This window comes from Ambystoma mexicanum, chromosome 10, assembly GCF_040938575.1.
Source record: "Ambystoma mexicanum isolate Mex_15411 chromosome 10, UKY_AmexF1_1, whole genome shotgun sequence".
NCBI classification, from domain to species: domain Eukaryota; kingdom Metazoa; phylum Chordata; class Amphibia; order Caudata; family Ambystomatidae; genus Ambystoma; species Ambystoma mexicanum.
The window spans coordinates 299970904-299984215 of record NC_090932.1 but is presented as its reverse complement, the minus strand read 5'-3'; the positions used below and the strand labels follow the sequence as shown (position 1 = coordinate 299984215).

The 13312-nt window shown below is 49.1% G+C and overlaps 1 protein-coding gene across 2 annotated transcripts in view; it reads right to left on the bottom strand.

The window, feature by feature from the left end:
• The window catches only part of IWS1 (interacts with SUPT6H, CTD assembly factor 1), a 522634-nt gene that overhangs the window by 213843 nt on the left and 295479 nt on the right, over positions 1-13312 (bottom strand). For both annotated transcript variants that reach the window (XM_069617877.1, XM_069617876.1), the window contains exon 9: positions 7524-7653. In XM_069617877.1, coding sequence (XP_069473978.1) covers positions 7524-7653 — 130 coding nt within the window. The remainder of the gene's footprint in view (positions 1-7523; positions 7654-13312) is intronic.

Genomic DNA, 13312 nt, shown 5'->3' with positions numbered 1-13312 from the left:
TATCAATGTTATTTGTAAAAAGTAAAGGTTACTAAGTTTGAACTGTATATGAGATTTTCATCCTTTTTTTTAGTTTAGTGTATGTTTTATTTTTATAATGTTATGTTTATTGCTTACTAAGGAACAAGTTACTTACCTGTAACTATTATTCTCCAGCATGGGTCTGGCAAGGATTCACATGCTCATGAATATTCCCCGTCCTCAGACCGGGATCCTCAGTAAAAGAAAAAACTTTCACAAAAAAGTGAAAGTGAAAAACATTTTCACTTTCACTTACAAACTGTTTCTCTTTTAAAATCAATCACTGTCCTCTGAGTCATACTGCCCCCATACAATGACAGTCCTCTCCCTACGCACCTATGGCAGCCATCTTCCGATTTGGTAAGTACGTAAAGTGGCAGTATGACCATGAAGAGCCGCAGAGGGGTCGGTGGGAGGGTTTGCATGTGAATCCATGCCAGACCCATGTTGGAGAACAATAGTCAAAAGTAAGTAACATGTTCCTTCTCCAGCATGGGGTATGGCATAGATTCACATGCTCATGAATAAAGAATACATAGCAGTACACTACACAACCACGGGAGGTGGCAAGGCTCAACAGAAGCAATCAACTCTTACCTCTGGAACATACTCAACTCAAGCAAACAGATTGCATAGCACTGCCTGGCCGACTCTGGACTCCTCCCCCTGAAATCTCTGTTGACGCAGTAGAATCTCATGAAGGTGTGCGTGGACCTCCATGTAGCCGCCTTGCAGATGTCCAGCAGGGGAACACCAGACAGGAACGCCCTTGTCGCAGAGATCGCTCTGGTGGAGTGGGCTCTCAGACTGCCGGGCTGCGGTCGTTTTGCTAACCGATGATAGTGCGTGATGTAGCCGGAGAGCCGCCTTGAGATGGAAGCCTTGAACAAGGCCTTCCCATGGTACACAGGACCAAAGTTCACGAACAGTTGGGAAGTCTTTGTGCATGTCACGTGGAACTTCAGGGCGAGAGCAAGGTCCAGCGAGTGCAAGGCCCTTTCAGCCGGTGACAAAGGCTTCGGGAATAAAACAGGTAATAACAAAGGCTTGTTGAGGTGGAATTCCGACGGAACTTGCAGCATGAAAGAGGGGTGCGTCTGCAGCACCACCCACGATTTGTGGAAAGTCAGATTATGGATGTTTATTTGCAGGATAGGGCCTGGATATAACCTACTCTCCTGGCAGAGGTGATGACCACAAGGAAAGCCGTTTTCCACGAGAGGAACTTGAGGGGCCTGATGCATAGACTCGAACACAACCTCTCCCTCCTGGAAGAGGGCAATCGCCTCCATCCTCTTGTCGGGGAGGAACTCTAGAATCGGGCCCAGCTTGTACCACAGCTCCAAGTCGTACCTGGTTACGATTGCCAGTATGTTGGCCACCTTGATGGTGGACACCGCGGTGTAGATCACCTTCCTTCCCATGGCATCCATCTTCTTCCCCTCGCTGTCCGGAGGGACTGAAGACGACAAGGACGGGTTAGCCGACCCTTTCCTCACGGCCGCCGAAACTACTGAAACCAGTAATGGTTGAAACCTAAGGCACTTGGGTGCGGACTCCGTCACCTGGTACTTCTCAAGCCTATCCCGTTTGGCTGGAGCTGTGCAAGGGTTCTTCAAGAGGGCCAGGCCCTCTTCCCACGCATCATCCAGAAGGGGCACCGCCATGAGTCTTTCTCTTGTCCTGGCGCCTCTGGTAGAGAAAACGCTCCTTCATGGTTTCCTCTGGCACAAGCTGGAAAAGCTTGGAGGCTTTGCCGACCATGGAATGGAGCGACCCCATCCGGTGGGGACGCCCTCGGCTGCGGAGACCCACCGCCCGCTGTGACGATATTGTCGTCCGTCATCGCTGTGATCGTATCCGTGTCTGGGTTCACTGGGGAGGGGGAGCCAGACGTGGATGCGGGGGCTGCAACAGGGGGCGTCTGATGACACTTCTTTGCCGGCAGCTGATCAGGGGCCAGAGTGTGGAGGGTGGACAGGATGTCAAGAGATGCATCCCTCGGCTGAGCTGGCGTGATCGAACACTAGGCCCTGCGTCGCCGTTGTCATCCTCCATGTCCTTGTGGACCGTGTGTAAGGACTCCAGGTTCTCGTCATCCGTTGAAACTTCCTGGGACAGGGCCTCGGGCTGGTCCGGGGCCTCCTCGCCCCGCCCACCTTTTTTCCACACTGAGGGGTTGGAGCCAGGTGCAGAGATGGCATCCTCTTCACCGGCGTGCCAGCAGACTTCGCCAAAGTCACTGCAGCCGTTTCTCACCTCGGAGGCAGGGACACCACCTGTGCTGTGGGAGTTACTTTTACAGGGTCAGCCCCTTTTGCCTTTGTGAGAGTCGCCGCCACCAGCTCTATCATCGACAAAGACTTTTCCTGAGACGATTGAGCCTTCTTGGACAGTTCGGCCGTCTTCGCCTCCATCCCTGGCTTCTTCCTTTTCGAGGAGGAGCTTGATCGCTGGCTGGCGATGGAGGCGGATGGTGAGGTTGATCGCACCCTGCCCTTAACCCTTGGTAACCCTTAAAAAGGTACTGCCTTAGGTCCCAATCCTTATACCTCAACCTTTGAGATACCAAGCATGAAGGTTGAGAGATGGAGAGTCCTGCCAGCCCCCCTGGATGGAGAGTCCTGCCAGCCCCCCTGGATGGAGAGTCCTGCCAGCCCCCCTGGATGGAGAGTCCTGCCAGCCCCCCTGGATGGAGAGTCCTGCCAGCCCCCCTGGATGGAGAGTCCTGCCAGCCCCCCTGGATGGAGAGTCCTGCCAGCCCCCCTGGATGGAGAGTCCTGCCAGCCTCCTCGCGCGAGAGCAGATCCTCTCGGTAGGGAAGACTGCGTGGAGGGCAGATGGACATTTCTAGAAGGTCAGGGTACCACGGTCTCGTGGAGCAATGAGGCTCATGTGGGATCCTAACCTCTGCAAACTCCTTAACACTTGAGGAATGACGGGGACCGGAGGAAACGCGTACAGAAGTGGGAACGACCAATCCACGACAAAGGCGTCTCCTAAGGCTCCTCTCGGAGAAAATTCCCTTGAGCAGAATCTCTAGCACTTCTGGTTGGCACTGGTCGCGAAGAGATCGACTTGTGGGGTTCCCCAAAGGGCGAAGATCTCCAAAAGGACTTCCTGCGCCAACTCCCACTCGTGAAAGACTGTTCTGCCTGTTCATAGCATCCGCCGCCACATTCCCCTCTCCGGCCAGATGAACAGCCGAGAGTGAGATTCCCTGCTTGATTGCCCAGAACCAGAGCTGGATTGCCCAGAACCAGAGCTGGATCACCTCTCTGCACAAAGGGAGTGACCCTACCCCGCCCCTCTTTTTTGTTGAGGTAATGCATGGCCACTGTATTGTCCGACACTCCCAACCCCTTCCCCTGCACAGACGGCAGAAAAGCCTTCAGGGCCAGCCTGATGGCCCTGAGCTCTAACAGGTTGATGTGGAGTTAGGACTCCGACTGAGACCAACGACCGCTGGCGATCGGATCGTTGGCATGAGCTCCCCATCCTGTGAGGGAAGCCTCTGTCACTACTGTCACTTCCGGCCACGGTTGCCAAAACTGCTCCCCCTTCCTCAGGTTCCTCTCGTTGGCCCACCATAAAAGATCCTGGGAAACTGAGATTGGAATCTGAACGGGATCCGACATCTTTCCTGAGAACTGTGACCACTGCATCTTGAGGACCCATTGCAGGGATCTCATCCGCAGCCTGGCCGGCCTCTGGCAGAAGAAAAATGCAGGATGCCATGAGACCGAGCAACCTTAAAAATTCGAAAGCCGGGAGACTGTGGGCATGTTGAAACTTGTCCACCATCTGCACAATGTGAGGAGCCCTCACAGTGGGGGGCGAGCACTCCCCCCAAGGATGTGTCCAACACAGCCCAATGTACTGGAGCTGTTGGGAAGGTGTCAGGTGCGACTTCCTGAAAATGAGGGAGAAGCCTACCTTGTGGAGGGAGTAGCAGGTGAGACAGATGATCCGTTGCTTGCTTGGGAGAACACGCACGGATCAGCCAGTCGTCCAGGTAGGGGTAGACGTGAATCCCCCCTCACCTGAGATGCGCTGCCACCATCACCACGAGCTTGGTAAGGACCCTCGGGCGGAGGTCAATCCGAATGGCATGACCCGAAACTAAAAGTGCCAGCAGCAAACTTCATGTACTTTCTGTGCTTTGGATGAATCGGCACATGAAAGTAAGCATTCTGTAGGTCCAGGGACACCAACCAATCCTGGAGACGAAGGGCCTGGAGGACTTGAGAAAGAGTGACCATCTTTAACTTGTCCTTCCTGAGAAGCTTGTTCAACCAACGCAAGTCCAAGATGGGTTTCAATCCCCCCCATCCTCCTTTCGAATAAAAAAATATGGGGAATACCATCCATTGTTCCTCTCTGCTACAGGCACCAGTTCTATAGCGCCTTTCTCCAGCAGGGCCAAGATTTCCTGCACAAGGAGCGGAACTGGAAGCTTCAAAGAGATTCCCCGGTTGATTGTCGTGAAGCCGCTTTAGGAAGGGAAGGCAGTAGCCGTGGGCTATGGTATCCAGAACCCACGCATCCAAAGTAATAGCTCGCCATTCTTCGAGATGCTGAGACAGTCCGCCTACAACCGGCAAACCATGAGCCATGGCCTCATGACTGTTTTGGAGTGGCTGCGGCAGTGTCTGAGGGCAAAGAGGCAGCCGCCCGGGCGGCTTTGGCACCCCTATTTCCCCAACCACCACAGGTACTTTTTCATTGGCCTCTGACTGGTGGCACCTCTCGTTCTACCAAAGGAGGAGGAGTAACGAAAAGAACCCCCCCTCCACTGCTGTCCCCTGCAACCTCTCAAGGCTCTCGTCAGCCTTGCTGCCAAATAAATGCGCGCCATCAAAAGGGCATGTTCAAAAGACTGGTTTGCACATCCGGAGCAAAACCAGACTTCCGCAGCCACCCAAATCTGCATATAACGGTGCTCGCAGCCATGGACCAGCAAGCACCGTCGGCCATGTCCAAACCCGACTGAAGGGATTTACACATGGCATCCTTGCCATCTTGCATGAGAACAAGGAACCCATCCCTTTCTTACCCCTCAGGAATATGCTCAGCTGCAAGAGAAAAAATTCCACAGAGTGTGTGAAAATCTTGCCACGGCACAAGTGGAGTTGGCTGATTTCAGTGCCATACTAACACCTTGCGTGCCTAACCGTTAAGTGTTTGTCGTCCCTATCAAGGGGGATGGTAGGGTACGCCGCCTGCCTCGAGGTAGCCGTAGCCACCAAACTCTCTGGAGTGGGGTGAGATGAGAGGTAACTGGGGTCGCTACCGGAAGGGCAGTATTTTTTAGTTAACGATTTGTTAATTGCCGGAAGAGATTCCGGTGACTGCCAAGCAGCCGCCACCCTTTTCTGTAAAGTCAAATGAAAAGGTAACACTGGATCAGAGCATGGACCTTGATCCAAAATATCCTGAAGATGGATTTCTAGAATCCAGCCTGGTGGACATATTTTAGGAGACCACCCCAGTTATGGTGAACAGGGAGCTCAGAGTTTAGCCAAAACCCAATTAAGGCAGCAATGGAGATTAGTCAAGGCTCAGTTTCAGCAGACGCGCAAAGTCAAGCGCACTCACTGAGCCCACACAGAATAGCGCACAATAATTCAATTTAGACAGTCAGTTATGAAAATACAGTTATTTAAAGGTTTTATAACACACTGAAAAATGAAACTAGCAGGTAGCACCATCACACATGGACACAGATGCTTACTTACACCCCCCCCCCCAGCCCCCTCAATCTCCGGCCATTAGTTCCGGGGAGAGAGGCAGATTTGAGGAGTCTTCCGGTCTGATGGTAATACAAGATGCAACCCCCGTCGGTGAAGAAATGCATAATCCAATGATGCAGGTCTCCTTGGGACACTTCACTGGATGGAGGAAGGTTAGTTCCAGGGACTATCACCATTTGCAGGTGACGACAGGTGCCCCCCTCCAGTAACGGTCACAGCAGCTGCTTCAGGACGGGATTCCTTAAAGATGGGAAGCTGGAATTCGGGGAGGAGACTTGTGGAACAAGGCGACCACCAAAGTTCTGGACCCGATCGCGGAACAGCGACACTTCCGGAAAGGTAGCCCACGAGAGAACTGGTCAGTCTACCGGGCAGTCCAGCGACACTTCTGAAGGGATGGATCCACTAGAAGGCGTCGAGAATAATTGGTTTTGTTTGTTTGTTTATTTATTTGTAGCACGCGCCAGACCCGAAGGTATCAGGGCGCGAGTACAAAAATACTTTAAGCTTAAAAATTACAGTTACAAGTTACATGGTCCCTCTAGTCCAAGAGCAGAAGTACCACTCAAGGTCTACGGAGATCATGCAGAGGAGCAGGGCTTCACCAGGCCAGGCCAGACCCTGGAAGGGATGCCAGGCCTCTTCCGGAGTCGACGTTGCACCTTCATTGGTCTGCTCTTTTTCCGAGGGATTCTTGGCTCCAATGTAGATTTGAAGAATAGCCACAAGCAAGTCCAAGCCCACTAATGGTAAGGATCTGTAACATTCCAAAAGCCAGTAGGTGTCCAATCAGAGATAACTATTGGTTTCACATATGCCCCAGAAGCAGACTTTCTGGCAGCAAGGATGTGGCACTACACAGTCCCGGCACCCTTTCTGGGTTACACACACACCACCACGACCGCCACCACGACTGCCACCACCACGACACCGCTCCCCCACACAGACACAAAGGCTCACTAGCCTGTGAAAGCAGCATGTTTACAGGCACGTGCATGACCTTGTAAGGACCTCAGAGGGCAGGAAGATGGTCAAACTACACTATACACTATGGGCAAAAAAACTAGCAGAAATCTCATGGCGCAGAAATTGTGGGGCACCATCCACGTTTAGTAGCCAAACATGGTACATATAAATGTGCAACCCAAAAATATTGCAAACATTGTAAAAATGTAAATGCTGCCACCAGCTTCTCTTTAAGCACATATAAAAGTAATCAAAAGCCATCTTTGTAAAAAGCTAGTGTGATACAATACAGTACAATTGGGATATTATTGTAAAATGTGTGCAATGTTAAAGATACAAGAATTCAAAAGGGAAACAATGTTTCCCAGTACTGATAGTTTGAAGGACTAATCCGTATCCCCCATCATATGTGAGCAAAAGGCAAGGGACGTGAAGACACTGGCTTTACTTCCTTTTAAAATGTTGGGACATGTTCAAAAACATCACAAAAACAATGGCGTTCCACAGGAAACTATGGAGGGAAAGTTGCAAAAAGAAAATCCTAACAGATACATGCAGCTTGTGCAGACTAGTTTAGTTGAACACCAGGAAAGTGGAAACATTTGAAATATTCCACTTTTGATTAAGGACTGTGTCCAGTAAAAAGGTAATTTACAAAAGTGAAGATGTGATTAAGTTAAACAGTTCGTAAACGTTCTGCTCTTGGTCACAGTACAAGCAAAGGAATATGAACAAAAAAAAAATCTAAGTGCAGGGAAAAGAAAATGTAGGTACCCCATTTACCTCTTGTAGAACCTTTAAGAGCTCTTCCCGGATCTTGAGGGCTGGCAAACTTCTGTCTGGAAGAGGAGACAGCCATTCTTTAATAGCCGTCATTGCACCGCTATCAATGAATGTGTCCTTCAAATCCTGTCTAAAAGAAAAACAAATATACTTTCACAAAGGTTAATAGGAGATTATTTTCGAGAATCACAGAGGAGGTGGATTACGAGCACAAAATAGTCCCCGGAAGGGAATACTGTTACCAATTCATGTACATTTTGTTTGGATGACTTATCCCGATACATTACTAAACAGACATGGTGCCATTGGTAAAATAGCCGAGCTAAGGGCTTAAAATGCTTGAAGTCTTAAAATTACACACTTCTAAGCATTTAATCAAAAATAGATAAAACAATGGAAATTAGATCACATGAAGAGTAGAGTATTTTCCCTATGATTGAATAGGCAAGAGCAATACACTACAGATAAATTAGTTCACTACCCTGGTAATAGCACATTTAGATTCAGATTAATTGGAAATATCAACATCACAAGTCGGGACTGATTTACAGTGATGTTTAGCAAAACGCTAATGTCAATAGTGTGGCAAATTTCGCCATCGATCTGCAGTGGTCATCGAGAAAATAGTCTGAGACGCTGGGTGCAACCCATTCTGTTAGTCTACAAATTCTGTAGTAACCGCTAGCACTGTCCTGACTGTCAAGTACTCAGAACAAAGGCAAACGGTTAAGACCTACTGCAGTCAAAATTAAGTCTTGAAACTGGATAACTAGGACAAGTGCACTTCTAGTAGAAAGGGCAGTTCAATACTTCCTTCATTTACCAGCACACATTGCATTTGTTAAATTGCATAGTTTTAAAAACATCTCACATTCCATACAGTATCACTCGCACTTACCACAGAAAAAGACCTCTCATTCAAGACATCATCAAAAAAACTATGATGACAAGCTATCGGCAACACAAAGGTGGCCTCTCCTTCCCACACTAACTTAAGAAGTGCAGTGTGTTAGGACTTTTTTTCTTTTAGCAACTTTCTCTCCATTGATTTCAAAGGATACGCTAAAATATTTGTTTGTTGTGGTGCCCAATCTGATTTTGGAATGAGTGAAGCCTTTTTAGCTGAACTGACCTGCTGGACTCTTGTTTTGGAGTTTAACGGTCCATTTCCAAGGCTACAAACAGAGGGAATCATTTCCCCCACCCCTATTTGCATTTTTCTGCGTTTTGACTTAGTAACACACTGCACCTTCAGTGGAGCATTACAGGGCAATGTGCCCCTGTTTTCTTTTTGTCTGGCAACTTTTTTGTATAGTTTTGTGATCTGCTGGTGGCAGTGAACTGTGTTTTAAAACTTTTTCGGTGTACTATCATGCAACCATTTTTCAATGTGATAATGGTATTATGGGATAGCATGTTCTAAAGACGGGTCCTCCTCACATTCTAAGACATATCTTTGGCTATCTTGCTTTTTAGACATTTTACTGCCCTCCTAGGCCAGATACTCCCAAACCAGGGCATGCACCTTTGTGAGATCCAGACTTGCATTACTGGTCAGTGCTTGGTGTGAAGATTTGAATGGATTCAAACTGGTATTGGGACAGTATGGTCCTGTTAAAATGGATTTTCAGAATCAGCCCTTTGGGAAGGTTGTAAGAGACCAATGCAGTTTCTGAACTGAATATTTGACACTAGGTCTAGCCCAATTCCTTCCAGGTAACGTAGACTGAGCAGTAAAGCAGACCTCAGGAGATATGGCAGGGTGTGCATAAATGTGGTTAACCATGCATAAAACAATCAAGTATTAAGAGTCCACACAGAAGTACAAAATATGACAATGCATTACTTACCGTAAAAGCATTTCTGATGGTTGTATCTGCTTAGATTCACATGCTGTGCATAGGTCCGACATCCAGTGGTCACTGCGGAGTATTGCATTTTGTTTTTCGTAGTCGAAAAGGGGACGTCGACAAGGCGTGTCTGTAACACTATCCCTATAGTGACGTGTGTTGTACCCACAATCCCTCACGCGTCGAGGTCCCTCTGTTTGTATTTTTCTGCCCTGAGGGAGCCTTCTAGACGTGAGTGAGTACAGAAAAGAGAGAAATATAGAAAGATGTCTATGTTCCTTCCATCCAAGCGGGGAGGAAGGGTGGGCGCATGTGAATCTAAGCAGATACAACCATCAGAAATGCTTTTACGGTAAGTAATGCATTGTTTTCTGATGTTTGTTAATCTGCTTAGAATCACATGCTGTGCATAGACTAGCGAGCAGTACCCGGAGTTGGCGGTGGGTTATGAGAAGGAACAGTAGAGAAAAGATGTCTTAATACTGCCTGTCCCACCTGGGAGTCAGATCTAGAGTGTGCATCTAGACAGTAGTGTTTTGTAAAGGTGTGCACAGAACTCCAGGTAGCCGCTTTGCAGATGGACTCAAGGGGAACATTTGCAATGAATGCTATGGACGCTCCCGTGCCTCGAGTAGAATGTGCTCTTGGCCTAAAGGGCAGTTCTCTCTTAGCAAGAGTATAGCAGAGAGTGATGCATTGAACAATCCATCTAGAAATAGTGGACTTTGAAACTGCACCCCCCTTCTCTTCCTGCTGCCACCGAGACGAAGAACTGATTAGTCTTCCTCAGTGGTCTGGTTCTTTCCATGTAGAACATGACCGCCCTGCGGACATCTAGTGTGTGCAGAGTCCTCTCTCCCAAGTTGGAAGGATTTTGAAAGAACGCTGGTAGTTCTATAGACTGGTTTACATGGAATTTTGAGATGAATTTTGGAGCAAACCTTGGGTGAGTGCGTAGAACCACTTTATCTTTGTGAACTGTAACAAAGGGGTCTAGAACAGAAAGAGCCTGTAGTTCACTTACTCTCCTGATGGAGGTGATAGCTATTAGAAAAGCAGTCTTAAGAGTGAGGTCTTTAAGAGATGCTTTGTGCATGGGTTCAAATGGTGAGCCCATGAGTTTGGTAAGTACCACGTTAAGGTCCCATCCGGGAGCTGGGTCAGCTATCGGGGGGTGTATTCTCTTTACTCCCTCCATGAAGGCCTTTATAACAGGGCTCTTCCACCACGACACTTTGAGTTGGGAAGTGGTGTATGCAGAAAGTGCCGCTAGGTGGACTTTAATGGAATTGAACACTAGACCTGAATCCAATAAGTGGGTCAGGTATAGAATAATATGTGTGGGAGAGCAGTCAATTGGGTTGATGCTCTTCCCTCTGCACCAAATGACAAATCTCTTCCATTTGCTAGAATAGCAGTGGCGAGTGTTAGGTTTTCTGGCTTCCCTGAGGATGTCCATGCATCTCTGCGGGAGCTGTAGATGTCCAAATTCTATGATCTCAGGAGCCAGGCTGCTAAGTTCATGTTCTGGGGGCATGGATGCAGAGTCCTGCCCCTGTCTTGTGACAGCATGTTGTACGGGCAGGGGAGTTTCACTGGGGGAGATAGAGACATATCCATCAAGTGAGCGAAGCATGGCTGTTGGGCCCACATTGGAGCCACCAGTATCATGGTTACTTGTTCCTGGTGCATCTTGTGCACTACCTTGTTGAGAAGGGGAGTCGGGGGAAAAGCGTAAACAAATCTCCCTGACCATTGAATCGACAGACCGTTCCCCTTGGATTGGTTCTGGGGGTACCTGGAGGCGTAACATTGGCATTGTGAGTTCTCCAGGGTTGCGAACAGGTCTATTTCTGGGAACCCCCATTGCGTGAAGACGTCGAAGACGATGTCTTCGTGCAGTCGCCATTCGTACTCTTCGGGCAGGGGGAAATCTCTGCTGAGTTTGTCTGCCAGCAGATTGAGTTCCCCTGGTACATGTTGTGACAGAAGGAACATATTCTGTTTGAGAGCCCACTTCCATGTGTTTTGGGCCAGTTTGGACAGTCCTGGAGAGTGGGTTCCCCCCTGCTTGTTGATGTAATACATGGCTGTGGTGCTGTCTGTAAGGACCATCACTGTCCTGCCTTGTAGGTGTTCCTTGAAGGCTTTTAGCGCCTTGAACACCGCTAGTAGCTCCAGAAGATTGATGTGTTTGGATGCTACGTTCGGGGTCCACTCTCCGTGAGCAGTTTGATGGGATAGGTGAGCACCCCAACCTGTAAGGGATGCGTCTGTGGTTAGAGTGGCTTCCGCCGCGGGTGTGGCAAAGGGTTTCCCTTTTTCTAGGTTTTCCTTTGTCCACCACCGTAGCGAGAGAACTAAGGCCTGCGAGACCACCACTAGGTCGTCCCATAGTCCGCTGGCCTGACACCACTGGCTGTTGAGCCACTCTTGCATTGGGCGCATGCGCAGGCGCGCGTGAGGTACCAAATAAATACACAACGCCATCATGCCTAGCAAGCGCATTGCTTTGCGTACCGTCACCTCTCGACCGGTCACATATTGAGGGATCTGAAACAACATGTTTTGGACCCTCTCTTTGGAGGGGAAGACGAGGCCGTCCTTTGTTTGAATTAGAGCCCCTAGGAATTGTTTGATTTGGCTGGGGTCTAGGCTGGACTTCTTTTCGTTGATGGAGAAGCCCAACTGGAACAAAAGGTCTACAGTCTTTTGGGTATTGGAGAAGCATGTTTCGTAAGAATCCCCTGTTATGAGCCAGTCGTCGAGGTAAGGGTAAACTGGGATGGACAACCTGCGCAGGTGGGCCGCTGCCACTGCCAGTACCTTCGTGAATACCCTCGGTGCTGATGCTATGCCGAAGGGTAGCACTCTGAACTGGTAGTGTTTGCCCTCTATCATGAACCGGAGGTATTTTCTGTGCGCTGGCAACATTAAAATATGAAAGTATGCATCTTTCATGTCCAATGTTGTCATGTAATCTCCCTGTGAAAGCAGTGGGATCACTTCCTGTAAGGTCACCATACGAAACTTTTGGGGTTTGATGAACTTGTTCGCTGGGCGCAGATCTAATACAGGGCGCATGGTTAGATCCTTTTTGGGTACAAGGAAGTACACTGAATAAATACCTTCCGTTACCTGAGATAGCGGCACAACCTCTATGGCTCCTTTTTCCAGCAGTAGTTGTACTTCTTGTAGAAGGATGGCAAGATGTTCCGGTGGCATGCGTCGTCCCCTCGGGGGTTTGTATGTTGGGGAACTGTTGAATTCGATGCAGTATCCGTGGGCTACGGTGGAAAGTACCCAGCGGTCTGACGTTATACCCTCCCATGCTGGAAGAAAGGATGTTATCCGGCCCCCGACCGGTGTTGCATGGGAGGGGACGTGAATCTTCGCGTCACTTGGTGTTGTTAGGGGCTTGGGAACCTCTGGGGGTGGACCCTCGCCCTCTTCCTTTGCCCCGGCGCTGTCCTCTTTGGCTGTACTGGCCACTATTGGTCTGGAAATTGGTGGCAGGGTACTCTTGCTGCTGGTTTTGTTGTTGGTGTTGGCCACGAAAAAAGCGTTTGTTGCCATAGCCGCGCCTGGTAGAGGGCTTAGAGATTTGGTCCAGAGTATTGATAGTATCGAACTCTTTTTTAGCCATCTCCAAAGCCTCATCCCGAAGAGGTTAGAGTCTTCAACAGGTTTGTTTATTAAAGACGCCTGTGTCTCCGGTTTGAACCCTGAGTTGCGCAGCCATACGTGTCGTTTTAGGACTATTCCCTGAACTAGGGAACGTCCCGCAGTTTCTGCCGCATCCAGAGAGCTCTTTACAATACTCTGGTTGACCTGGGTTCCCTCGCCAATAGTTGAAAGCAGGCGTGTACGTAATGGTTCCGGCGCTTCTTCGGCGTCTTTGCGCAGTTTGGCCCACTGCGCGTCTGCATAGCTAGCGAG